At 46.8% G+C, this 26,952-nt stretch overlaps 1 protein-coding gene and 1 pseudogene across 1 annotated transcript; both read left to right on the top strand.

Moving 5' to 3' along the window:
- Positions 1-9,307: 9,307 nt before the first annotated feature.
- LOC123071269 (MEIOTIC F-BOX protein MOF-like) lies at positions 9,308-11,850 on the top strand. Its single transcript, XM_044494827.1, has 3 exons — positions 9,308-10,282; positions 10,521-10,676; positions 11,404-11,850. Exons 1-3 carry the CDS (start codon positions 9,320-9,322, stop codon positions 11,671-11,673), a joined length of 1,389 nt encoding a protein of 462 aa, XP_044350762.1. The 5' UTR covers positions 9,308-9,319; the 3' UTR covers positions 11,674-11,850.
- A 2,185-nt stretch (positions 11,851-14,035) lies between these two features.
- LOC123186007 (probable LRR receptor-like serine/threonine-protein kinase At3g47570) lies at positions 14,036-17,551 on the top strand (annotated as a pseudogene).
- Positions 17,552-26,952: the final 9,401 nt, after the last annotated feature.

Below are 26,952 nucleotides of genomic sequence, written 5' to 3'. Positions count from 1 at the left end.
GCTTCCAGCATTGCGAAGAGCTCGGGAATAGTCTTATTCATCCCTTGCATATTATAGTTCATCACGAAGCTCTTGTAGCTTGGTGGCAGTGATTGGAGAATTCTGTCAATGACGCAATCATCTGGAAGATTAACTCCCAATTGAATCAAGTGATTATTATACCCAGACATTTTGAGTATATGCTCACTGACAGAACTGTTCTCCTCCATCTTGCAGCTATATAATTTATTGGAGACTTCATATCTCTCAATCCGGGCATTTGCTTGAAATATTAACTTCAACTCCTGGAACATCTCATATGCTCCATGACGTTCAAAACGTCGTTGAAGTCCCGATTCTAAGCCGTAAAGCATGGCACACTAAACTATCGAGTAGTCATCAGCTTTGCTCTGCCAGACGTTCATAACATCTGGTGTTGCTCCAGCAGCAGGCCTGGCACCCAGCGGTGCTTCCAGGACGTAATTCTTCTGTGCAGCAATGAGGATAATCCTCAAGTTACGGACCCAGTCCGTGTAATTGCTACCATCATCTTTCAACTTTGCTTTCTCAAGGAACGCATTAAAATTCAACGGAACAACAACACGAGCCATCTATCTACAATCAACATAAACAAGCAAGATACTATCAGGGACTAAGTTCATGATAAATTTAAGTTCAGTTAATCATATTACTTAAGAACTCCCACTTAGATAGACATCCCTCTAATCTTCTAAGTGATCACGTGATCCAAATCAACTAAACCATAACCGATCATCACATGAAATGGATTAGTCTTCAATGGTGAACATCATTATGTTGATCATATCTACTATATGATTCACGCTCGACCTTTCGGTCTCCGTGTTCCGAGGCCATATCTGCATATGCTAGGCTCGTCAAGTATAACCCGAGTATTCTGTGTGTGCAAAAACTGGCTTGCACCCGTTGTAGATGGACGTAGAGCTTATCACACCCGATCATCACGTGGTGTCTGGGCACGACGAACTTTGGCAACGGTGCATACTCGGGGAGAACACTTCTTGATAATTTTAGTGAGAGATCATCTTATAATGCTACCGTCAATCAAAGCAAGATAAGATGCATAAAATATAAACATCACATGCAATCAATATAAGTGATATGATATGGCCATCATCATCTTGTGCTTGTGATCTCCATCTCCGAAGCACCGTCGTGATCACCATCGTCACCGGCGCGACACCTTGATCTCTATCATAGCATCGTTGTCGTCTCGCCAATCTTATGCTTCCACGACTATCGCTACCGCTTAGTGATAAAGTAAAGCATTACATCGCGATTGCATTGCATACAATAAAGCGACAACCATATGGCTCCTGCCGGTTGCCGATAACTCGGTTACAAAACATGATCATCTCATACAATAAAATTTAGCATCATATCTTGACCATATCACATCACAACATGCCCTGCAAAAACAAGTTAGACGTCCTCTATTTTGTTGTTGCAAGTTTTACGTGGCTGCTACGGGCTTAAGTAAGAACCAATCTCACCTACGCATCAAAACCACAACGATAGTTTGTCAAGTTGATGCCATTTTAACCTTCGCAAGGACCGGGCGTAGCCACACTCGGTTCAACTAAAGTTGGAGAGACAGTCGCCCGCAAGCCACCTATGTGCAAAGCACGTCAGGAGAACCGGTCTCGCATAAGCGTACGCGTAATGTTGGTCCGGGTCGTCTCGTCCAACAATACCGCCGAACCAAAGTATGACATGCTGGTAGGCAGTATGACTTATATCGCCCACAACTCACTTGTGTTCTACTCATGCATATAACATCAAACCATAAAACCTAGGCTCTGATACCACTGTTGGGGAATGCAGTAATTTCAGAAATTTCCTACGCACACGCAAGATCATGGTGATGCATAGCAACGAGAGGGGAGAGTATGATCTACGTACCCTTGTAGATCGCAACGGAAGCGTTGACACAACGTAGAGGAAGTAGTCGTACGTCTTCCCGATCTGACCGATCCAAGCACCGTTACTCCGGCACCTCCGAGTTCTTGGCACACGTACAGCTCGATGATGCTCCCCGGGCTCCGATCCAGCAAAGCTTTGGGGATGAGTTCCGTCAGCATAACGGCTTGGTGACGATGATGATGTTCTACCGCCGCAGGGCTTCGCCTAAGCACTACAACGATATGACCGAGGTGGAATATGTTGGTAGGGGGCACTGCACACGGCTAAGGAACGATCACGGGGATCAACTTGTGTGTTCTAGGGTGCCCCCTGCCTTCGTATATAAAGGAGCCAAGGGGAGGGGTGCGGCCGGCCAGGAGGAGGGCGCAGGAGGAGTCCTACTCCTACCGGGAGTAGGACTCCCCTCCCGTTTCCTTGTCCAATTAGGAGAGAGGGGGGGAGAGAAGGAAAGGGGGGCGCCGCCCCTCCCTCCTTGTCCAATTCGGACTAGGGGGAGAGGGGGCGCGCGGCCTGCCCTGGCAGCCCCTTCCTCTTCTCCACTTTAGGCCCATAAGGCCCATTAACCCCCCGGTGCTCCGGTTTTATCCGAAATTCATCCGGAACACTTCCGGTGTCCGAATATAGTCATCCAATATATCAATCTTTATGTCTCGACCATTTCGAGACTCCTCGTCATGTCCGTGATCACATCTGGGACTCCGAACTAACTTCGGTACATCAACATGCATAAAACTCATAACAATTGTCATCGTAACTTTAAGCGTGTGGACCCTACGGTTCGAGAACAATGTAGACATGACCGAGACACATCTCCGGTCAATAACCAATAGCGGGACCTGGATGCCCATATTGGCTCCTACATATTATACGAAGATCTTTATCGGTCAGACCGCATAATAACATACGTTGTTCCTTTTGTCATCGGTATGTTACTTGCCCGAGATTCGATCGTCGGTATCCAATACCTAGTTCAATCTTGTTACCGGTGAGTCTCTTTACTCGTTCTATAATACATCATCTCACAACTAACTTATTAGTTGCAATGCTTGCAAGGCTTATGTGATGTGTATTACCGAGAGGGCCCAAAGATACCTCTCCGACAATCGAAGTGACAAATCCTAATCTCGAAATACGCCAACCCAACATCTACCTTTGGAGATACCTGTAATGCTCCTTTATAATCACCCAGTTACGTTGTGACGTTTGGTAGCACCCAAAGTGTTCCTCCGGCAAACGGGAGTTGCATAATCTCATAGTCATAGGAACATGTATAAGTCATGAAGAAAGCAATAGCAACATACTAAACGATCGGGTGCTAAGCTAATGGAATGGGTCATGTCAATCAGATCATTCACCTAATGATGTGATCCCGTTAATCAAATAACAACTCTTTGTTCATGGTTAGGAAACTTAACCATCTTTGATTAACGAGCTAGTCAAGTAGAGGCATACTAGTGACACTCTGTTTTGTCTATGTATTCACACATGTATTATGTTTCCGGTTAATACAATTCTAGCATGAATAATAAACATTTATCATGATATAAGGAAATAAATAATAACTTTATTATTGCCTCTAGGGCATATTTCCTTCAGCAAGAACAAATGAGGTTGATCGAGGCAACGATAAGCAGAAGCAACAACAGCGCACCCTAGCAAAAGAGAAGGTTGGGAAGATAGTTACTGACCCGGACTTGGCTGATACTGCATCTAGCCCGTCGAAGACCAGTACCAGGGATATGCAGGTCGACCCACTGGCTCATAAAAGGCTGGCTATGGACTGTGCGGGGCAGGTACTACCTAGTACAATGGCTGCCACATTAGCTCTGACCCAAGGACTAGGAGAAGATGGTGATGCGCCTTCATCGCCGAGCAACATCTCAATAGTAAAAAGGCAAGGATTGACTCCCAAGAGTTTTCAGACGATAGATCGACGACCTCCCTAGAGGAGGACCACCGGGCATAATGAGTATCTTAGTGTGGAATTGCCGGGGGGGACCGCCGGACAGTTCGTGAGGTGTTGGCCCTCTCAAAAGCCAATTCCCCGGGGCAGATCTTCCTATCAGAAACACGACAAGCCTTTAGTCATATGGAAAAGCTTAAAAGGAGATTGAATATGAAGGGTTTTGCGGGTGTGTCCGGTGCTGGCCTTAGTGGAGGGCTTGCATTATTTTGGGATGAAAATTTGCAAGTAACAGTGCTTGATTCCTGTGCAAGGTACATAGATGTGAGAACTGTCGACAATGCCAATGACAAGACTTGGAGAACTACGTTCGTGTACGGTGAACCAAGGGTGGAGCACCGACACCGTATGTGGAGTGCTTTGACGAGCTTGCGGGCGTCCTCGACGGAACCGTGGCTGGTGTGTGGTGACTTCAATGAAGCAATGTGGCAACATGAACACTTTTCTCGGTCGCCTTGGTCTGAGAGCCAAATGCTCCTATTCCGAGTTTGTTTGGAAGATTGTGAACTGATGGACTTGGGCTTCTCAGGAGCCCCATTCACATATGATAATGGACAACATGGTACGAGGAACGTTCGTGTTCGTCTGGACAGGGCATGTGCGGATGAAGCTCTGAAGGAATTGTTCCCGTTTGCGCAAGTGGTGCATCTGGCGTCCTCGTGCTCCGATCATGCTCCCATCATGGTGCGGCTAGCACATGCAGAACCACGACACAATCAAAATGCATCCAGATATGAAATAATGTGGGAACGACATCCTGGCCTCGAGGCAGTGATTGCGGAAAGCTGGGGCAAGAGTAAACCAAACGGGCATCTGGGGTCACTTCGAGACGCCCTGAAGGAGATGATGCAGCGTCTGCGGGCATGGAGCAAGGCAAATTTCGGCCATGTCATGTCCGAGATTGAAAAGTTGCATACTGAACTAGCTGACTTGCAGCTTCAAGATGCGGACAGGGCAGCCATAAGAAAAAATATGTATCAACTGGACGAGTTACTGTACCGTGAAGAGATGTTGTGGTTGCAGCGTTCACGCATTACATGGCTCAAGGAAGGTGAGAGGAACACTACGTACCTCCATCGGCGGGCTGTGTGGCGCGTGCGGCGCAACTATATTCAGCGATTGAGGCGCACTGATGGGACGTGGTGTTCGTCCCCCTCTGAGATGGAGTTGATGGCCACCTCATACATTAAGGAGGCGTTCACGAAGGATCTAACCCTCTCCCCGCAAGTGGTCCTGGAGAGGATAATACCGAAAGTGACACATGAGATGAACACAGCCTTGTGTAGGCCGCTCACGGTGGAAGGGGTGTCTGATGCGCTGTTCCAAATTGGACCGCTAAAAGCACCAGGAACGGATGGGTTCCCTACTCGATTCTATTAGCGTAATTGGGCTGTTATGAAGGGCGAGATTACAACGGCAGTTATGGAGTTTTTTTAATACAGGAGTCATGCCGGAGGGTGTGAATGATACGGCTATTGTACTAATCCCGAAGGTTCCGTTTCCTAAGGAGCTCAAGGATTTTTGTCCAATAAGTTTGTGTAACGTGATCTACAAGATTGTGTCTAAGTGTTTGGTGAACCGGCTACGGCCTCTGTTGACGGAACTAATTTCTGAAAACCAAAGTGCCTTTATACCGGGCCGTCTTATCTCCAATAACTCGATCATAGCTTTTGAGTGTATCAATCATATTCAGTATCTGAAGAATAATAACCCGGCTGCGTGTGCATACAAGTTGGACTTGTCTAAGGCGTATGACCGGGTTGATTGGGACTTCCTAGAGAAGGCCTTGCACAGATGGGGTTTTTCTGCAACATGGATCAACTGGATGATGGCTTGCGTAAAATCAGTCACATATTCTGTGAAATTCAATGGGAAGTTGCTTAAGGTTTTCTCCCCATCAAGGGGGCTGCGACAAGGTGATCCGTTGTCCCATTTCTTTTTCTTTTTGTTGCTGACGCCTTGTCTTCTCTGATTACCAGCTCTGTTGAGAGTGGTGAATTAAGGGGAGTAACCATATGTCGAGGTGCTCCGGAGATATCTCACTTGCTTTTTGCGGATGATAATACAATATTGTTCTTTGAGGCGTCGAGCCAGCAAGCTAGCATTGTCAACGGTTTGTTGAACACTTACACTTCAGCGACGGGTCAACTTATAAACCCCGAAAAGTGTTCCATCCTCTTCTCTGACAATTGTAATGCGGTGGTGGCGGATGAGGTAAAAGGCATATTGGAAGTGTCCCAGCAAGTCTTTGAGCCCAAATACTTGGGCTTACCGGTGCCAGAAGGAAGAGTTCACAAAGGACAATTCGAAACACTTCAGGAGAGATTGAGAGCAAGGTTGATAGATTGGAGTGAACAGTTTGTTTCTGTGGGGAACAAGGAAATCTTGATTAAGGCTGTTGCACAGGCCATCCCTACATATGTTATGAGTGTCTTCAGGCTGCCTTCGTCTGTTTGTGATGACTTGACAAGGATGATGAGGCAATATTGGCGGGGGGTGGAGAATGGTAAGAGAAAGATGGCATGGCTAAGTTGGAAGAAGATGGTGGTTCCCAAATCTATGGGGGGCATGGGCTTCCGTGACATGAGAGCATTCAATCATGCCCTGCTTGCTAAGCAGGCGTGGCGTTTGTTGGATTGCCCAGATAGCCTGTGTGCGAGACTTCTTAGAGCCAAATATTACCCTCATGGTAATCTATTGGATATAGTGTTCCCTACCAGCTCGTCTGCAGTTTGGAAGGGGATTGTACATGGCCTCAAGTTGGTGAAGAAAGGCATCATTTTGCGTGTGGGGGACGGGACATTGATTAGAACTTGGAGAGATGCTTGGATTCCGAGGGGTCATAATTTCCGGCCAATCACACCAAAGCGCAATTGTAGACCTAATTGGGTGGCGGATTTCTTAACTGAACAAGTGCTTGGGATGAACAAAGGTTGCGAGAACATTTTTGGGACATGGACGTACGGGAAATTCTTAAAATCCATACCTTACCAAGGAATGGCCAAGATTTCATTGCGTGGTTCCCGGAGAGGAGCGGACGATTCTCTGTGAGGAGTGCTTACAGACTCGCAACGCTTAGCGTCGACCCGGGTAGTACACCCGCGACGAGCAGCAGCTCAGCTGGGGATAGGCTGATCTGGCAGTGCATTTGGGCAGCCAAGGTACCCCTCAAGATGAGGATTTCGGCGTGGAAGGTTGTTTCGGGGGCGTTTGCAACAAACGCCTGCAAAAAGTATCGGCATATCTCTACACGAGATACCTGCCCTCTGTGTGCGAAGGAAAAGGAGTCCCCGTTCCATGCCCTAGTCACATGTGATCATGCGCAGCAACTATGGCAACAGATGCGGATGGTTTGGAGCTTGCCGAGCCGCGATCTGCTGCAGGACACAGGGCAAGACTGGCTTCTTAATGTGTTAGCAAATTGTGATGAATATATGAGGGCGTGTGTGATTATGCTGATTTGGCGTATATGGTCTCTCCGGTCGGATCTTGTACACGGCAAGGAGGTGCAGTCGGTGGCTACATCAGCTTCATATTTGCAGAGCTATATGCAATCATTAGATCTCTGCACCAAATATTCCACCGATAAAATTATCAAAGGGAAGATGTCTATGCGGAACGAGGCGCCGACAGCTGCACAGAAGGAGGTTATAGTCCACCCCTGGCCGAAGCCACCACCGGGGAAGGTGGCCTTATCTGTTGATGGAGCTTTTCTTCAATCTGATGGATCAGCAGCGGCAGGGATGGTACTAAGGAGACATGATGGGAGTGTGATCTTCTCGGCGTACCGATGCATCTTTAACTGTAATGAAGCGTTGGAAGCGGAGTTGCATGCGTTAATGCAAGGGATGGCTCTGGCCATCCAGCACTGTGATCTCCCTGTCATTGTTCAGTCGGATTCTTTTGTCGCCCTTTCCGCCCTGTCTGGCGACAGCTTATCTAGATCAGCCTATGGACATTTAGTAGCTGAGATTTGTTTTCTTATGGTAGATACAGAGTTTATTCCCTCGAAAATCAGTTGTATGCAGAATAGGGTAGCAGATCGTTTGACACTGTATAGCCGTACAGAGAGTACTACTGCTGTATGGCTGGGTCGAGGTCCACGTGTGTTGAGGACCTCTTGCCTCGTGACTGTAACCCTGTACCTTTGGAATAAAAATTCTTCTACCAGCGCAAAAAAAAAGCTTTCGGTTGGATTTGGAGCTCTTGTTCCCCACGATGAGGCTTGGAGTTCAATTCCTGCACTGTGTCACTTACATTTCTTTTGGAAAAAGCTAACGCCCACACGTGTGGGCATTTGCACATCGCCCACACACCTCAATCACTACTCATTTTGCCACGTATGAATAGATGACATCATCAGGAATTTTTTTTGGTTTTCGGCTTAAAAATATTGTATCTTCTAAATAAAAAAGCGAAGTAAAAATCCGTTTTCACCATTAAATCCGTCTCGACGAGATCTTCAAAACTAGACTCCATGTTGATATGTTTCGACGAGTTTTTTTTTGCCCAGAAGTTGCCATGATGTTTACACTGCAGTTGCCATGTGACAATTTTAGTTTGTAGATCATGGCAATTTTAGTATTTTGATGATGGCAACTCCAGTACTTTAACCATAAAAATTATTTTTTTTTATGAACCATGGCAATTTTACGTGCATGTATCATGGCAATTTTAGTTTATGGTTCATGGCAAGTCTAGTTTCTTAATTCTCCGTTTTATAAATGTCAAAATTACTTTTAAATGTATAAGAAAATAGCTGAAACATATCATGGCAACTTCAGTGTAAACGCCATGGCAATTCATATGCAATAGACATGGCAACTTTTAATCCAAAAAAAATTCATCAAAACATATCAACATGAGATCTAGTTTCGAAGATCTCGTCGCGAGGGATTTAATGGTGAAAACGGATCTTCAATCGGATTTTTCGTTTAAGAGATAAAACATTTTAAAAACTAAAAATCCAAAAAGATTCCTACATGCATGCATGCGATGACGTGACAATCTGTTTGCATTAGAAACGTGTGGTGCGTCTCCCTTCCTGCCACACGTGTGGCAGTTATCGACGTCCTTTCTTTTTTGCGCTCCAGTCAAGAAAAAAAACATAGTCACATCTGGATGTTATATAGACAATCCCTATATTATAATGCAATAATGTTAAACATATAAAGAATTACACGCAATCACAAACTTGCCCCCCTGATTTTCAAAGGGGGTGGGCCGCCTCCCCACCTATTGACCAATCAAATTAATTTTCTTTATAAAACCTTATAACTCGTTTGTACGTGTAGCATTACTCATTATAATGTTCCCCGCTCGGCGACCTGTATTCTCCTCGAACGTTTCTTCTATAAACCCCGGCTCCAAATCTATTCCCTTCCCGATTAGGCACGATCTGTCTGCAGATCGATCATGGAGGCGGCGGCGGCGGCGGCCTCGTCGTCATCCCGGTCATGCGTGGACCGGCTGGGCGACCTGCCGGATTGCCTCCTGCAGGGCATCCTGTCGTTCCTGGGTTCCCGGCAGGCCGTGCAGACGACCGCGCTGTCCCGGCGGTGGAGGAACGTCTGGCGCTCCGTGCCCTGCGTGGACATCGACCAGCGGGAGTTCCCCTCCGTGCCCCGCGTCGACATCGACCCGCGGGAGTACGTCCTCCACGGCCTCGACGACAGCGGCTGGCACCAACTTGGGCACTTCGCCAACATGATGACGACGTTGCGCCCGGGCGTCCAAGTCGGGCCGGCGCCGCTGGACGCCTTCCGTCTCTACTTGGTCGGCCGTGGCCCGTTCGACGACTGGGTCCACTTCAGCCTGATGCGCCGCCCGGCGGCAGTCGACGTCCACTACGCCTACGGCAGCGCCATGAACCTGCCGCCCTTCCTGAGCTTCAGCCTGGACCCCGCATGCGCCGACATCACCTCCCGCCTCACCACCTTGCGGCTCTTCGGCCTCAGCCTGGCAGACGACTTCGCGGAGCAGATCAGGGACCGGTGCCCGGTGCTCGAGAGCCTGCACGTCGAGAGCTGCGTCTGCTGTTGCCACACCATCGCGTCGCCCACGCTCAAGACGCTCGCCATTGTCCTCACCCACCACGACTACAGAAGCGCCCCTCTCCTCCTCGTGCTGCCTCGCCTCGCCTCGCTGCGCCTCGTGCTTCCCTTCGGCAGCACCCATGGCTACCCGGTAGCAATTGCTCCACCAGAAAACAACGTCGTCCAAGCGTCCTTGTGTATATCAGACACCGACGGCGAGGAACTACTAGGGCTCGGCCAACCGGTGACTAAATACAAGCGCCGTTTCTTGAAATCCATGTACCACCTCCTGCTCCAACTACCCAATGTCAGAAATCTGGTTTTGTCCGGCTTCACAACCATGGTATGTAACTATGTCCCAATTGTACATACGCATTCTATATATGATTATCTCTCACAACCATGGCAGCCTCAATTTATAGCACCTAATTGAGGCTATAGCCTGCTAAAGCTGTTAGATTGTACGTACATGATGCCTTTTAATTAACGTGATGCCCCTCCAAATGCTATAGCGGGCTATTTAATACTTTAAAGTTAATACACACTGATGATTCTGTTGTTAATACTGTATAATAAATTAGGCGTTGTTACGCTGGAAATCGCAAGAATTCCCACTAATGCAAAGCTTGAGAACCTTGCTTCTAGATGGGTGTGATGTTGGAGCCAACTTCTTCGCACTGACCATCATCCTTCGCAACGCCCCTAATCTGGAGGGGCTTAGGCTGCACCGCTGCAAGGTACTCATGTTCATTTCATCATGTTCTAGAACAAGTAGCCTGGCAGTACATTTATTTAAAGCATTTGATGTTGATTATTTACAAATTTGGATAAAACTCCATTTGGATCACGTGTTTGTTACACTGTATGTCGACTTGGTTCCCCTGTTTTCACTTTAACCCACATTCCGTATTTAGTTGTAATATAACAAATCATAAGTAGTCATAACCTATATATAGATAATAACATATCATAAGCACCTGTTGGTTTTATTCAAAGTGGCTATGATTTCTTATATTGAATCAAAATCTCGAATTTGGTTCAAAGTGAATATCCTGTTAAAAAATGTGGTTCAAACTTCCAAAATTGAAAACAGTCCAAGTTGTCACATTATAACAAATACGAGGTCCAAAATTGATTTGCATTATCTCAGTAAGTTTATTATCGATTCTTTCGCAATGTTAACTTAGTATAAAGTCATAATGCAATGGTCGGAAGTATCATATCTAAAAACATTTGAAAAGTACTCCCTCGTTCCAAATTGTAAACACATTCTAGTTTTCCCTAAGTCAAAATATGATGTACTTATCAAGTATTTCTATAGCAGGCCAACAGTATAGTTTTTATTACATGCAGAATACTGTGTGAAATTCTATATTGTCCTTTCCAAAAAAATTATACGTACCATTTTGTTCATTTGTTGCCAGACATTTAATCTAATATGCACTAATCATTGTGCAAGAACAGTCTCTAGACCCACCTAATAGAGGGAAATGGAAAGCAGAATTGAGGAGATCATGTTCCATACACTGTAGACCAATACTCGCTCACGGCAAGAAGTTGGAGTCAATAGAAGTTAAGTACCGACGAGCTGATATTCCTCACATGGCCAAGGTTTTATTAGAAATTTTGATGGGAACACCAAAGGATGTGGGGAAAATGGTGCCTACTCGTGGCGATGTGTTAAGAGATCGAGCACCACACAAGACGATACAATTATTTGGGCCAGGAAAATGACGAAGGCTATCAATAGAAGTTCAACTGGTGGGCACTCAAATTTAAAGTGATATGGTTAATTATTGATTTGTGCCGCTCCTGATTGATGATGTAATAAGTGTTATAGTTTGTTACTAGGACATATGCCCATGCGTTGCAACGGGAAAGAAAATTGACGTGCATTTGCAACCACAACACCCATACATCGCTTAGAAAAAAGCCATCATTCCAAGGAAATTTACATCATATAATTTCATATGATGCACCTGTGCTGCTCTTCTACACTAATACACTGTTGCGTTTAACAGAAACACTAGTTTCTCATAATTCCCTTGTTAGTCCTCCAGAAATAAGGAAAGTATCTCTTTTCTGATTGTCTGTATCTCTTCTTGTAGCAAAAGTAGGAAACTATCTCTCTGCCGATTGCATGTATATATTACTTTCCTGGAGTTACTGATTTACTTGCCACTAACCAATAAATTGGTCTAGGGTAATTTCGTCCTAACATATTTATAATTATGTGACTTGGTCACCGTGCCGAAAATAATACATCTCATACTCTTCAAATACACCCTCAATTAAATGCGTGCATTCCGTATATAACACTTTGGTCCATGCTTCCAGACTTAAGATTTGCTTTCAAAATATTACGAGCTGGGTAGTACCTCGATATGAGAACCTGGGCGCACAAAGAGGATGGATTCTTTAAAGGCCTCCAGCACTGATTTGCCAACATGGCCGTATTAAAAGTGGGAAGATCAGAAAGCCCATCCTTTGGTATACGAAGTTTCCACCAAGCAAGCCAGTGCATCTATCGATGGTCGTCATCAACTCCACACAACAGATGCGAAATAGCATATGTAACTCCTCTGCAAATGTTTCTAGGAATCATCAATGGTGTCATCGCCGAAAAAAAGAATATTGTCATCACAAACACAGGTATGGATTGAGCGGCTACCTTCAAAAGAGTTTCTTTCCCACCCATAGACAATTTCTTTTTCTTCCAACCACTTACCCTTGCTAGGACTATTTCAAACAAGTTCTTAAAAACAAATCACTCATGTCAGTTCCGACCATTGCAGGTAAGCTAGGATACTTATCATTAAGGGATTTTGTCATAATATTTAATTCTTGACATCTATTACATTTCGATTGTACGCGGCCCCAACATTTCTCCTAAGCAGTCACTTTCCATTTTTAGTGGCCCACAAGCCAGCGTCGTACTTCAGCATTTATGGGAGGTGAAAACATGCAAGGAGCAGAAGTCTGGTACTACCTCCGTCTCGGTGAATAAGTCATTCGCATAGTTCTAGGTCGTCGATTTAACTATCTAAATATGTATTATATGTGACAAAAAAAATATTTAGAAACTACATCCGTGTAGAAATCTAGTGATATACTTTTCATGACATATAACACATATTTAATTCCTCAAATCGATGACCTAGAACTACACGAATGACTTATTCACCTAGACAAAGGTAGTACCATGTGGGCTCAGCGTACGCCCTCGCATTCCCGTTTAGAGTCAGCTGATAATGATTTCTGGCCATCCACATGACGAGATTGACGTGCATGCCCCGGCCAATCTATTCTTGCCCCATCAACACAGGAAAGAAATTAATAGTATCTTCAATGACACTCCACCCGCTCTGCTAGGACTAGCATCATGAACGAACGAATCCAATGTGATATAGTTTTGAAGGCAAGGCAAATATGAGCAGCATCATGAGACAACTGCAGTACTATAGTAGTACTATTATTGACAAGGACTTTGAATGAGTGAGCTGTGAACACATTGATTATGTGCATTGCATCCAATGCAATCATGCTATTCTGCAGTGACTGTGTCTGTGTGAACTATGCTACTAACTATGAGTGATCTAGTAGGTGAGTCAGTTCCATCCCTTTCATACTGTTGGAGCCAGTTGTCATGGAGGTTCATACTTACATGTGTGTTGCAGCATAATTTTCGAATCGGTCCACCACCTATTTTTACATAGGCGTATGGCATCATCTTGTTGTTTTATCTATGTCAGACTGTTAGAGTTGGGTGGGTGCATCTTCACTATGTAGAGGCTGGATGTTGCTCATCATACTTTGTATCCACCTGATGCTACATCGTTGAGTTAATAAAAGCTCTTTTTATCAGTAAAAAAGAAAGCCCTTTCATACGGCAGCCAGCTCCCTCCTTGACAGTTTCCCAGAAATTGGAGTGAAGCTTCCTGCGTGCTTGAAGCCTTGAACGGCTTGTAGTAGCTCACCTCCGCTACAAACCAAGCCCATATATACTACTCCCTCTGTTCACTTTTATAAGACCTTGAAGACATTTCAGACAATGTACAAAACAGCCTATTTTGAGCTGTCTGAGAGGACTTACAAAAGTGAACGGAGGGAGTAGTAGTAGTAGTCGTCCATCTTGATCTTGTGACACTACACCAATCAGCCACATACAAGAGGAGCTAGAGCTAGAGCTAGCTAGCCGCACAAGGGCCGGCCGGCGCCATGGCAGCGGCTAGAAGAAGAAACCATTGGAGGCTTGTCACTGCCCCCGTCCTGCTAGTGCTACTACTCGCCTCACCATGCCGATGCACAGGCGCTGCACCGGCGACGACGATGAACGCCACCACAGACGACGACTTGCGAGCTCTCCTCTCCTTCAAGGCCCTCATCAACGGCGACCCGGAGGGGGCGCTCTCCTCGTGGGTGAACACCAGCGACCCCTGCGGAGGCTGGCGGGGCGTGGGGTGCCACTCGCTCCGGCACCCTCGCCGCGTCACCAGCGTGGAGCTCACGTCCTCCGGCCTGTCCGGCACGGTGTCCCCCTACCTCGCCAACCTGACCTTCCTCCGCACGCTCAACCTGTCAGGCAACCTCCTCGCCGGCACCATCCCACGGGAGCTCGGCTCCCTGCGTCGCCTCTCCGAGCTTGACCTTAGCGACAACAACCTGCAAGGTGAGATCCCTTCGTCCCTCACGCGCTCCTCCAGACTTCGTGCACTACTTCTGGGGCGCAACAGCCTGGTGGGAGAGATCCCCGCCAACTTGAGCCACTGTCGCCACCTCGAGGTCTTGGACGTTGGCGTCAACAACCTCACCGGCCAAGCTCATCCACTGCTACTTGGCCTCGCCTCTCTCTCCAACCTCAAGAAGCTTCGCCTCTACACCAACAATATCGTGGGCACCATCCCTTGCTCTCTTGGAAACCTTACATCTCTAGTGATTTTGAGCATGGGTAGAAACAGATTAGTAGGCGAGATACCAGAATCCTTTGGACAAATGACCAAGTTGCGGTATCTCCATTTAGCCTTCAATGAGCTCTCGGGCACCATCCCGGCATCCATCTTTAACTTGTCTTCAATCAGACAGATCCAGCTGAGTCACAATGATTTGTCTGGTGTTATCCCGAATGATGTTGGATCTACTCTCCCAAACCTCGAGTTTTTGTTGCTCTATTCTTGCAATTTCCATGGAAGGATTCCCGGCTCATTAGGAAATGCTTCTCAACTCGTAATGATTGAACTTGCCAACAATCAGCTCCATGGATCTGTGCCACTCAACATTGGCAGCTTGAGAAACCTCGAGGTGCTGGCACTAGAGAATAACCAGCTACTAGAAGCAAGTTGGCAAAAGGATTGGGACCTACTGGCATCCTTAGCAAACTGCACTCAGCTTTTCGCACTGGCCCTATCCTCTAAGCGTTTCCGGGGTCCATTTCCACCATCCATTGCGAATCTATCTTCAATTGAGATGATGTATCTCGAGGGTAACAGCATATATGGCGAAATCTCTCCAGATATCACAAAGCTTGAGAAACTTACCAACTTCCAAATTGGTGGCAACTTGTTAACCGGCACAATACCGGAAACAATTGGGGAGCTTCACGACCTTCAAGTCCTAGAATTATTCGGGAACAACATTCAGGGACTAATCCCTTCTACAATTGGTAACCTCACACGCCTGTTCCGTCTTGTCCTTTCTCACAATAACTTGATGGGATCCATTCCTACAAGTTTTGGATGGCTGGACCGCATGGCCAGTCTAGACTTATCACACAACCAACTGAGAGGTACTATACCAACACAACTAGTCAGCCTCACCTCTTTAACCAAGAAACTGGATCTTTCTCATAACTTTCTTCATGGTCAAATCCCATTTGAGATAGGAAGTTTAATAAACCTGGTGCAGCTCGATTTTTCAAACAATAAACTATCAGGAGAGATTCCCTCACCTCTTGGAAAATGTACTGAGCTTGCCAGTCTTGGTCTCCAAAATAACATCCTCACTGGTCGCATCCCCCTATCACTTGGTAGCTTGAAAGGGATACAAGAAGTAGATCTTTCAGGAAACAACTTGACTGGACAAATTCCAACTTTCTTTGACTCCTTGCCCTTCTTGGTTTACATGAATATCTCCTACAACAACCTTGACGGTCCCATTCCAGTAAGTGGTGTCTTTAGCAATGCAAGTAGAATCTTCTTGGCCGGCAATCAGGTGTGCGGTGGTATTCCACAGTTACATCTCCCACACTGCACTCCCAAATCATCCGATGGTAAGAAGCATACACCAAGGAGATATTTGCTCATCATCATATGCACTGTTTTCGGAGCATTATCAATATTTGTTATGCTCTTCCTATATGGCATGTGCCGGTGCTCTAAAAGGCAACAGGGGGAGGGGCTGCAACCACTTTCAGAGGATAATCATTGGCAAGTCTCATTCCTTGATCTACAGAGAGCAACGAACCATTTCTCTCCAGATAGTCTTGTTGGGACGGGAAGTTTTGGAGCTGTGTACAGAGCAACTTTGCACAACAGGGAGGTTGCAATAAAGGTGCTGAACCTTTTGCAACAAGGGGCCGAGGGAAGTTTCCTGCGCGAATGTCATGCCTTGAGAAGCATGCGTCATCGGAATCTTGTAAAGATCATTACGGTGTGCACAAGTGTTGACCACCAAGGAAATGATTTCAAAGCTTTGGTGTATGAGTTCATGCGCAACGGGGACCTTGACAGTTGGCTACATACAAGTCAAGTCATGGAGGGTGAAGCACCAAGGATGTTGACCATGGTGCAAAGGGTGAACACTGCACTCGATATTGCCCAAGCACTTGATTATCTGCACAACCGGGGTCAATCACCAATTGTTCATTGCGATATGAAGCCAAGCAATGTGCTTCTAGACAATGACATGGTCGCACACGTAGGGGATTTTGGGCTATCACGATTTGTTGATAAGATGATGAACAGCGGCTCAACGGAGGATCCAAATGCTGGAAGATCTTCTGGAATTAGAGGATCCATCGGATATATTGCTCCAGGTGTGTGTACTGTACTCTGATGTTTGCCTTTCCTTCTACCGTTTCTTCCAAAAGAGTTGTTCCATCCACATAATCATATCTGATTGTGCTACATTTTATTGCTTGAAATCTGTAGAATACGGGATGGGTGGGGAAGTCTCCATTGATGGTGATGTATACAGCTACGGAGTGATCCTTCTTGAGATGTTCACGGGAAAGAGTCCCACGGATGGCATGTTCCAAGGGGACCATACTCTGCGATTCTATGTTGCGTCAAACTATCCGGACAGAGTTACTGAAATTGTTGACCCAGCATTGTTACAAGCCGAGCAATGCAGCGGAATTACAAAGAGGATACCAGAGGATACCAGGTTACAAGGGTGCCTAGTGGCGGTCTTCCACGTTGGGTTACAATGCACGGAGGAATCACCAAGAACAAGAATGAGCATCAGAGATGCCATAAATGAGCTGGTAATGCTAAGAGAGAAATTCATTGAGTAAGCACAAAATAATGTGGTAATTAAGATGCTGTTATTTGTAACTTGTAAGGTTAATAATCACAGTGCATTGTGCTTCTACAAAATCAGAAGGTTCACGATGAAATTTATTCTCGGGACTAGGATGAATGATGCATTTATTCCACATGATCTAGCCTCCATGGCTCCACCGCAAGGACATCGCTAGTTAAGGACACATGAAACATTAAACATGAAACATGATGCATAGTATTATGATGTGGCCATCAGCGCTGAAGTTCTTGTATCATGTCCGAACATTGCTCTAGCTACACCGGACCGGAAGGAGTTTCAAGTGGCAGGACAAAGGAGAAAGACAACCCGTATTTTAGGAGATGTTCCATGTGCTATGGAGGATAAGGGAATGAACTTGGGTCATGATAATTTGATGCAACAAGTTTTAATTGGTTCAATGCTGCTCCATATTACTCAACCGTAGGAAGAAGTCATACCAAAATTTAGGACTCCGCCAAGAAAAGCCTTGCTTCAGTCGGTTGGAAAGAAATAAGCAAATTTGCAATTTAATCTGTTGCGGGCTGCGGTGGATCCCCTCCACCCTCCCCCCCCCCCCTTGCCGCGGTGGTCTAGGTCGCGGCATGATCTGGATCTCATCGGGCGGCTGTGGGCGCAGATGGCGGGTGGTGCGCACTGGTGGGCCGGTGGTGGTGGCTGCTCCGGGCAGCGGCGGCTGCTCCAGGTCTGGCCTGGCCAGCGGCGCGGGTCCAGGATGACCTGGGCTGTGGGCGGCCGCCCTTGCCTAGGCCTGTGGCTAGTAGGGGTGGCGGCGCAGCTGCGGCGGCCTTGGCGGACGTGTTGGCCAGATTCCAGCTGGCTCCGGTGGCTGGACGCCGGCGAGCGGCGTGGTTGGACTCCCCGATGAGCGGTCTTGGTGGTAGGTGGTGATATGTTGGGTCCCCTGGCCGGTGAACGGACCCTCGTTGGTGGCCTTGTGCGAACCTACTTCGATTGCCGCAGTGGGGTGACACAGTGGGTGTCGGTGGGGAGGTTGGTGGAAGGGATGGGCGGCGCCGTCGCTCAGGCTGCCCGTCGCCGGCACGAGGTGCGCCGGTCGTGGATGCGTCTGCTCCCCCTCCTCCCCATTCCCCATCCGTTTGTGTGCGGCGGCAGCTCCGGGAAGTTCAAGGCGAGACGCGGGCTGCGGTTGCGTCGGTTTTGGGTGTCCTCTCGGACCAAAGCTGGTCACTTTGGCTGCTCTTGGGGAGGTCCGTATGTCGGGCGGCGGCCCGGGTGGCGGGAGGCGCGGCGTTCTTGGGCAGAGCTTGCGTCTCAGGTGCGGGCAAGCAGCCATGGCCACGCGGGTGGCTTGGTTGTGGGTGGTTGGCAAAGCTAGGGTGTGTCGGAGGGAGGCGAGCGCTGGGGTATATCACCTGTCCAGCCGTGTTCTGGCCGACGGTGACGGCGTCGGTGACGTCGTACCCTTCTTGAAGGCTCCGTTGCGGCGTTCCCTCTCCCTCCGTCTCCCTCCAGGTGAAAACCTGATCTCTGGATCAGGCGGTGGCGGCTCTATGGTCGTTACCTTTTGGGAGGCACCGCTCTGGAGTCCTGGCTTTGTGGTTGTCTGTTTCACCTCTCCATGGTGGTTTGTCATGATGGAGGTCTCCGTTGGCTCCAAACGGTCTCCTTTGCATATTCGTAGTTAGTTTGGTGGTCGGTGGAGTGGTGTTTATGTGCCCGGCACCTTTGTATCTAGCCTTGGGAATGTGTGTTGTGTGCGTTGGTGGCGTGAGTTTGTATCGTCTCTCGGATTTGCGGTTGTGCTTTATAATATAACGAGTTCGACTCCCCTCAACCGAGCTGATTTTCTGTGCGTGCGGACCGCGGGTTTAATATTAGAAAGTGCAGGGTCCTTTTTCTGAGAACGAAACGTTTTCTCCGAGTGCCACTTAAACAGGGACTGCGGGTTGATTTCAAAGAAACAGAGGGGCTTTTCAAAGAAACCCAATTTGTTTTATTATTAGGTAAAGATAAAGCGAAGGAAACCCTTTTTCGCAATTTAATCTGTTGCGACGTGACGTTCTCAGTTAATGTTGCATCGTCCAAAAAATTTTGTGCATGTATTTTTTTCTAGTACTAATAGTTATACATACTAGTAGGTTGAGTCCTAGTAGTTCACGGCCTACGTGATCAGCGTGGCCGGGTCATTATTTTGTTAAGATATGATTAGCTGCGTTTCTTAGTCTGTTACGTACACAAGGCTTGAAGATCAAGTTTTCAAGATGTGCGCCACGCCTATATAACAGGCCGGCTTCGGCCGTGTACAGAGGTTATATTTCTCAGTTAGACAGCGTCGTGTATTGACTATTATAAGTAGCCCACTTTGGGTGTCGCGGGTATTGATTTGTCTGGTGTTATCCCGAATGATGTTGGATCTGCTATCCCAAACCTCGAGTTTTTGTTGCTCTATTCTTGCAATTTCCATGGAAGGATTCCCGGCTCATTGGGAAATGCCTCTCAACTTGTAATGATTGAACTTGCCAACAATTAGCTCCATGGATCAGTGCCACTCAACATTGGTAGCTTGAGAAATCTCGAGACGTGTCGGTGCAGCAAACATTGGCGTTTGCTCCTCTGACTTATGCACAGACGTGTTGCAGCTCCCCCGGCAAGAATCAAACTTCATACACGACCAAACCAGAGAAGCCGCTCTTCATAAGATCAAGGAGCGCATTAAGAAGACCAAGGCTTGGAACAAGCTGCGAGATTCACAACAGAAGCAACTAACCCCGGCAAGAACGAGCCGGCAAGACAAGGCCCTGCAAGTGTTGGAAATATGCCCTAGAGGCAATAATAAAAGCATTATTATTATATTTCTTTGTTCATAATAATTATCTTTATTCATGCTATAATTGTTTTATCCGGAAATCGTAATACATGTGTGAATAATAGACACCAACATGTCCCTAGTAAGCCTCTAGTTGACTAGCTCGTTGATCAACAGATAGTCATGGTTTCCTGACTATGGACATTGGATGTCATTGATAACGAGATCATATCATTAGGAGAATGATGTGATGGACAAGACCCAATCCTAAAGATAGCACAAGATCGTATAGTTCGTTTGCTAGAGTTTTCCAATGTCAAGTATCCTTTCCTTAGACCATGAGATCGTGTAACTCCCGGATACCGTAGGAGTGCTTTGGGTGTACCAAACGTCACAACGTAACTGGGTGACTATAAAGGTATACTACGGGTATCTCCGAAAGTGTCTGTTGGGTTGACACGGATCAAGACTGGGATTTGTCACTCCGTATGACGGAGAGGTATCACTGGGCCCACTCGGTAATGCATCATCATAATGAGCTCAAAGTGACCAAGTGTCTGGTCACGGGATCATGCATTACGGTACGAGTAAAGTGACTTGCCGGTAACGAGATTGAACGAGGTATTGGGATACCGACGATCGAATCTCGGGCAAGTAACATACCGATTGACAAAGGGAATTGTATACGGGGTTGCTTGAATCCTCGACATCGTGGTTCATCCGATGAGATCATCGAGGAGCATGTGGGAGCCAACATGGGTATCCAGATCCCGCTGTTGGTTATTGACCGGAGAGCGATCTCGGTCATGTCTACATGTCTCCCGAACCCGTAGGGTCTACACACTTAAGGTTCGGTGACGCTAGGGTTGTAGGGATATGTATATGCAGTAACCCGAATGTTGTTCGGAGTCCCGGATGAGATCCCGGACGTCACGAGGAGTTCCGGAATGGTCCGGAGGTAAAGAATTATATATAGGAAGTGCTATTTCGGGCATCGGGACAAGTTTCGGGGTCACCGGTATTGTACCGGGACCACCGGAAGGGTCCCGGGGGTCCACCGGGTGGGGCCACCTGCCCCGGGGGGCCACATGGGCTGTAGGGGGTGCGCCTTGGCCTATATGGGCCAAGGGCACCAGCCCCAAGAGGCCCATGCGCCTAGGGTTCAAGAAGGGAAGAGTCCCAAAGGGGGAAGGCACCTCCTAGGTGCCTTGGGGAGGAGGGATTCCTCCCTTGGCCGCACCCCCCTAGGAGATTGGATCTCCTAGGGCCGGCGCCCCCCCCTTGGACTCCCTATATATAGTGGGGAAGGAGGGCCTCTCATAACACATCTTTGGTGCCTCCCTCTCCCTCTCCAACACATCCTCCTCCTCCATAGTGCTTGGCGAAGCCCTGCCGGAGTACTGCAGCTCCACCACCACCACGCCGTCGTGCTGCTGCTGGAGCCATCTTCCTCAACCTCTCCTTCCCCTTGCTGGATCAAGAAGAAGGAGACGTTACGCTGACCGTACGTGTGTTGAACGCGGAGGTGCCGTCCGTTCGGCGCTAGGATCTCCGGTGATTTGGATCACGTCGAGTACGCCTTCCTCATCCCCGTTCTTTGAACGCTTCCGCGCGTGATCTACAAAGGTATGTAGATGCAATCCGATCACTCGTTGCTAGATGAACTCCTAGATGGATCTTGGTGAAACCGTAGGAAAATTTTTGTTTTCTGCAACGTTCCCCAACAGTGGCATCATGAGCTAGGTCTATGCGTAGTTCTCTTGCACGAGTAGAACACAATTTGTTGTGGGCGTTGATGTTGTCAACTTTCTTGCCGCTACTAGTCTTATCTTGCTTCAACGGTATTGTGGGATGAAGCGGCCCGGACCAACCTTACACGTACGCTTACGTGAGACCGGTTCCACCGACTAACATGCACAGTTGCATAAGGTGGCTGGCGGGTGTCTGTCTCTCCCACTTTAGTTGGAGCGGATTCGATGAAAAGGGTCCTTATGAAGGGTAAATAGAAGTTGACAAATCACGTTGTGGCTTTCACGTAGGTAAGAAAACGTTCTTGCTAGAACCCTACTTCAGCCACGTAAAACTTGCAACAACAATTAGAGGACGTCTAACTTGTTTTTGCAGCAAGTGCTTTGTGATATGATATGGCCAAAGTTGTGATGAATGATGAATGATATATATGTGATGTATGAGATGTTCATGCTATTGTAATAGGAATCACGACTTGCATGTCGATGAGTATGACAACCGGCAGGAGCCATAGGAGTTGTCTTTATTTTTTGTATGACCTGCGTGTCATTGAGAAACGCCATGTAAATTACTTTACTTTATTGCTAAACGCGTTAGCCATAGTAGTAGAAGTAATAGTTGGCGAGCAACTTCATGGAGACACGATGATGGAGATCATGGTGTCATGCCGGTGACAAGATGATCATGGAGCCCCAAGATGGAGATCAAAGGAGCTATGTGATATTGGCCATATCATGTCACTATTATTATTTGATTGCATGTGATGTTTATCATGTTTTGCATCTTGTTTACTTAGAACGACGGTAGTAAATAAGATGATCCCTCATAATAATTTCAAGAAAGTGTTCCCCCTAACTGTGCACCGTTGCGACAGTTCGTTGTTTCGAAGCACCACGTGATGATCGGGTGTGATAGATTCTAACGTTCACATACAACGGGTGTAAGACAGATTTACACATGCAAACACTTAGGTTGACTTGACGAGCCTAGCATGTACAGACATGGCCTCGGAACACAGAAGACCGAAAGGTCGAGCATGAGTCGTATAGAAGATACGATCAACATGAAGATGTTCACCGATGTTGACTAGTCCGTCTCACGTGATGATCGGACACGGCCTAGTTAACTCGGATCATGTTATACTTAGATTACAGGAGGGATGTCTATCTAAGTGGGAGTTCATTGAATAATTTGATTAGATGAACTTAATTATCATGAACTTAGTCTAAAATTTTACAATATGTCTTGTAGATCAAATGGCCAACGTAGTCCTCAACTTCAACGCGTTCCTAGAGAAAACCAAGCTGAAAGACGATGGCAGCAACTACACGGACTGGGTCCGGAACCTGAGGATCATCCTCATAGCTGCCAAGAAAGATTATGTCCTACAAGCACCGCTAGGTGACGCACCTGTTCTCCCTGCAGAACAAGACGTTATGAACGCTTGGCAGGCACGTACCGATGACTACTCCCTCGTTCAGTGCGGCATGCTTTACAGCTTAGAGCCGGGGCTCCAAAAGCGTTTTGAGAGACACGGAGCATATGAGATGTTCGAAGAGCTGAAAATGGTTTTCCAATCTCATGCCCGGGTCGAGAGATATCAAGTCTCCGACAAGTTCTTCAGCTGTAAGATGGAGGAAAACAGTTGTCAGTGAGCACATATTCACAATGTCTGGGTTACATAACCGCTTGACTCAGCTGGGAGTTAATCTCCCGGATGACGCGGTCATTGACAGAATCCTTCAGTCGCTTCCACCGAGCTACAAGAGCTTTGTGATGAACTTCAATATGCAGGGGATGGAAAAGACCATTCCTGAAGTATTTGCAATGCTGAAATCAGCAGAGGTAGAAGTCAAAAAGGAACATCAAGTGTTGATGGTGAATAAAACCACTAAGTTCAAGAAAGGCAAGGGTAAGAAAACCTTCAAGAAGGACGGCAAGGGAGTTGCCGCGCCCGGCAAGCAAGCTGCCGGGAAGAAGCCAAAGAATGGACCCAAGCCCGAGACTGAGTGCTTTTATTGCAAGGAAAGTGGTCACTGGAAGCGGAACTGCCCCAAATACTTAGCGGACAAGAAGGCCGGCAAAACGAAAGGTATATGTGATATACATGTAATTGATGTGTACCTTACCAGTACTCGTAGTAGCTCCTGGGTATTTGATACCGGTGCAGTTGCTCACATTTGTAACTCAAAGCAGGAGCTGCGGAATAAGCGGAGACTGGCGAAGGACGAGGTGACGATGCGCGTCGGGAATGGTTCCAAGGTCGATGTGATCGCCGTCGGCACGCTACCTCTACATTTACCTACGGGATTAGTTTTAAACCTCAATAATTGTTATTTAGTGCCAGCTTTGAGCATGAACATTGTATCAGGATCTCGTTTAATTCGAGATGGCTACTCATTTAAATCCGAGAATAATGGTTGTTCTATTTATATGAGAGATATGTTTTATGGTCATGCTCCGATGGTGAATGGTTTATTCTTAATGAATCTCGAGCGTAATGCTACACATGTTCATAGTGTGAGTACCAAAAGATGTAAGATTGATAATGATAGTCCCACATACTTGTGGCACTGCCGCCTTGGTCACATAGGTGTCAAACGCATGAAGAAGCTCCATGCTGATGGACTTTTAGAGTCTCTTGATTACGAATCATTTGACACGTGCGAACCATGCCTCATGGGTAAAATGACCAAGACTCCGTTCTCAGGAACAATGGAGCGAGCAACCAACTTATTGGAAATCATACATACTGATGTGTGCGGTCCAATGAGTGTTGAGGCTCGCGGTGGCTATCGTTATGTTCTCACCCTCACTGATGACTTGAGTAGATATGGGTATGTCTACTTAATGAAACACAAGTCTGAGACCTTTGAAAAGTTCAAGGAATTTCAGAGTGAGGTTGAGAATCAACGTGACAGGAAAATCAAGTTCCTGCGATCAGATCGTGGAGGAGAATACTTGAGTCATGAGTTTGGCACACACTTAAGAAAATGTGGAATAGTTTCACAGCTCACGCCGCCTGGAACACCTCAGCGTAATGGTGTGTCCGAACGTCGTAATCGCACTCTATTAGATATGGTGCGATCTATGATGTCTCTTGCCGATTTACCGCTATCTTTTTGGGGGTATGCTTTAGAGACTGCCGCATTCACTTTAAATAGGGCTCCGTCGAAATCCGTTGAGACGACACCGTATGAATTATGGTTTGGGAAGAAACCTAAGCTGTCGTTTCTAAAAGTTTGGGGATGCGATGCTTATGTCAAGAAACTTCAACCTGAAAAGCTCGAACCCAAATCGGAAAAATGCGTCTTCATAGGATACCCTAAAGAAACTATTGGGTATACCTTCTACCTCAGATCCGAAGGCAAGATCTTTGTTGCCAAGAATGGGTCCTTTCTAGAGAAAGAGTTTCTCTCGAAAGAAGTAAGTGGGAGGAAAGTAGAACTTGATGAAGTATTACCTCTTGAACCGGAAAATGGCGCAACTCAAGAAAATGTTCCTGAGGTGCCTGCACCGACTAGAGAGGAAGTTAATGATGATGATCAAGATACTTCTGATCAAGCTCCTACTGAAATTCGAAGGTCCACAAGGACACGTTCCGCACCAGAGTGGTACGGCAACCCTGTCTTGGAAATCATGTTGTTAGACAACGGTGAACCTTCGAACTATGAAGAAGCGATGGCGGGCCCGGATTCCGACAAATGGCTGGAAGCCATGAAATCCGAGATAGGATCCATGTATGAAAACGAAGTATGGACTTTGACTGACTTGCCCGTTGAGCGGCGAGCCATAGAAAATAAATGGATCTTTAAGAAGAAGACAGACGCGGATGGTAATGTGACCATCTATAAAGCTCGGCTTGTCGCTAAGGGTTATCGACAAGTTCAAGGGGTTGACTACGATGAGACTTTCTCACCGGTAGCGAAGCTGAAGTCCGTCCGAATCATGTTAGCAATTGCCGCATTCTATGATTATGAAATATGGCAAATGGACGTCAAAACGGCATTCCTTAATGGTTTCCTTAAGGAAGAATTGTATATGATGCAGCCGGAAGGTTTTGTCGATCCTAAGAATGCTAACAAGGTGTGCAAGCTCCAACGCTCGATTTATGGGCTGGTGCAAGCATCTCGGAGTTGGAACATTCGCTTTGATGAGATGATCAAAGCGTTTGGGTTTACACAGACTTATGGAGAAGCCTGCGTTTACAAGAAAGTGAGTGGGAGCTCTGTAGCATTTCTCATATTATATGTAGATGACATACTTTTGATGGGAAATGATATAGAACTCTTGGACAGCATAAGGCCTACTTGAATAAGAGTTTTTCAATGAAGGACCTTGGAGAAGCTGCATATATATTAGGCATCAAGATCTATAGAGATAGATCAAGACGCCTCATAGGTCTTTCACAAAGCACATACCTTGATAAGATATTGAAGAAGTTCAATATGGATCAGTCTAAGAAGGGGTTCTTGCCTGTGTTGCAAGGTGTGAAATTGAGCTCAGCTCAATGTCCGACCACGGCAGAAGATATAGAAGAGATGAGTGTCATCCCCTATGCCTCAGCCATAGGTTCTATTATGTATGCCATGCTGTGTACCAGACCTGATGTAAACCTTGCCGTAAGTTTGGTAGGAAGGTACCAAAGTAATCCCGGCAAGGAACACTGGACAGCGGTCAAGAATATCCTGAAGTACCTGAAAAGGACTAAGGAAATGTTTCTCGTCTATGGAGGTGACGAAGAGCTCGTCGTAAAGGGTTACGTCGATGCTAGCTTCGACACAGATCTGGATGACTCAAAGTCACAAACCGGATACGTGTATATTTTGAATGGTGGGGCAGTAAGCTGGTGCAGTTGCAAGCAGAGCGTCGTGGCGGGATCTACATGTGAAGCGGAGTACATGGCAGCCTCGGAGGCAGCGCATGAAGCAATTTGGGTGAAGGAGTTCATCACCGAC

This window comes from Triticum aestivum, chromosome 1A (assembly GCF_018294505.1).
Source record: "Triticum aestivum cultivar Chinese Spring chromosome 1A, IWGSC CS RefSeq v2.1, whole genome shotgun sequence".
NCBI lineage: Eukaryota > Viridiplantae > Streptophyta > Magnoliopsida > Poales > Poaceae > Triticum > Triticum aestivum.
Note: the sequence above shows the minus strand (reverse complement) of the source record. Positions and strands in the feature narration are given on the sequence as shown.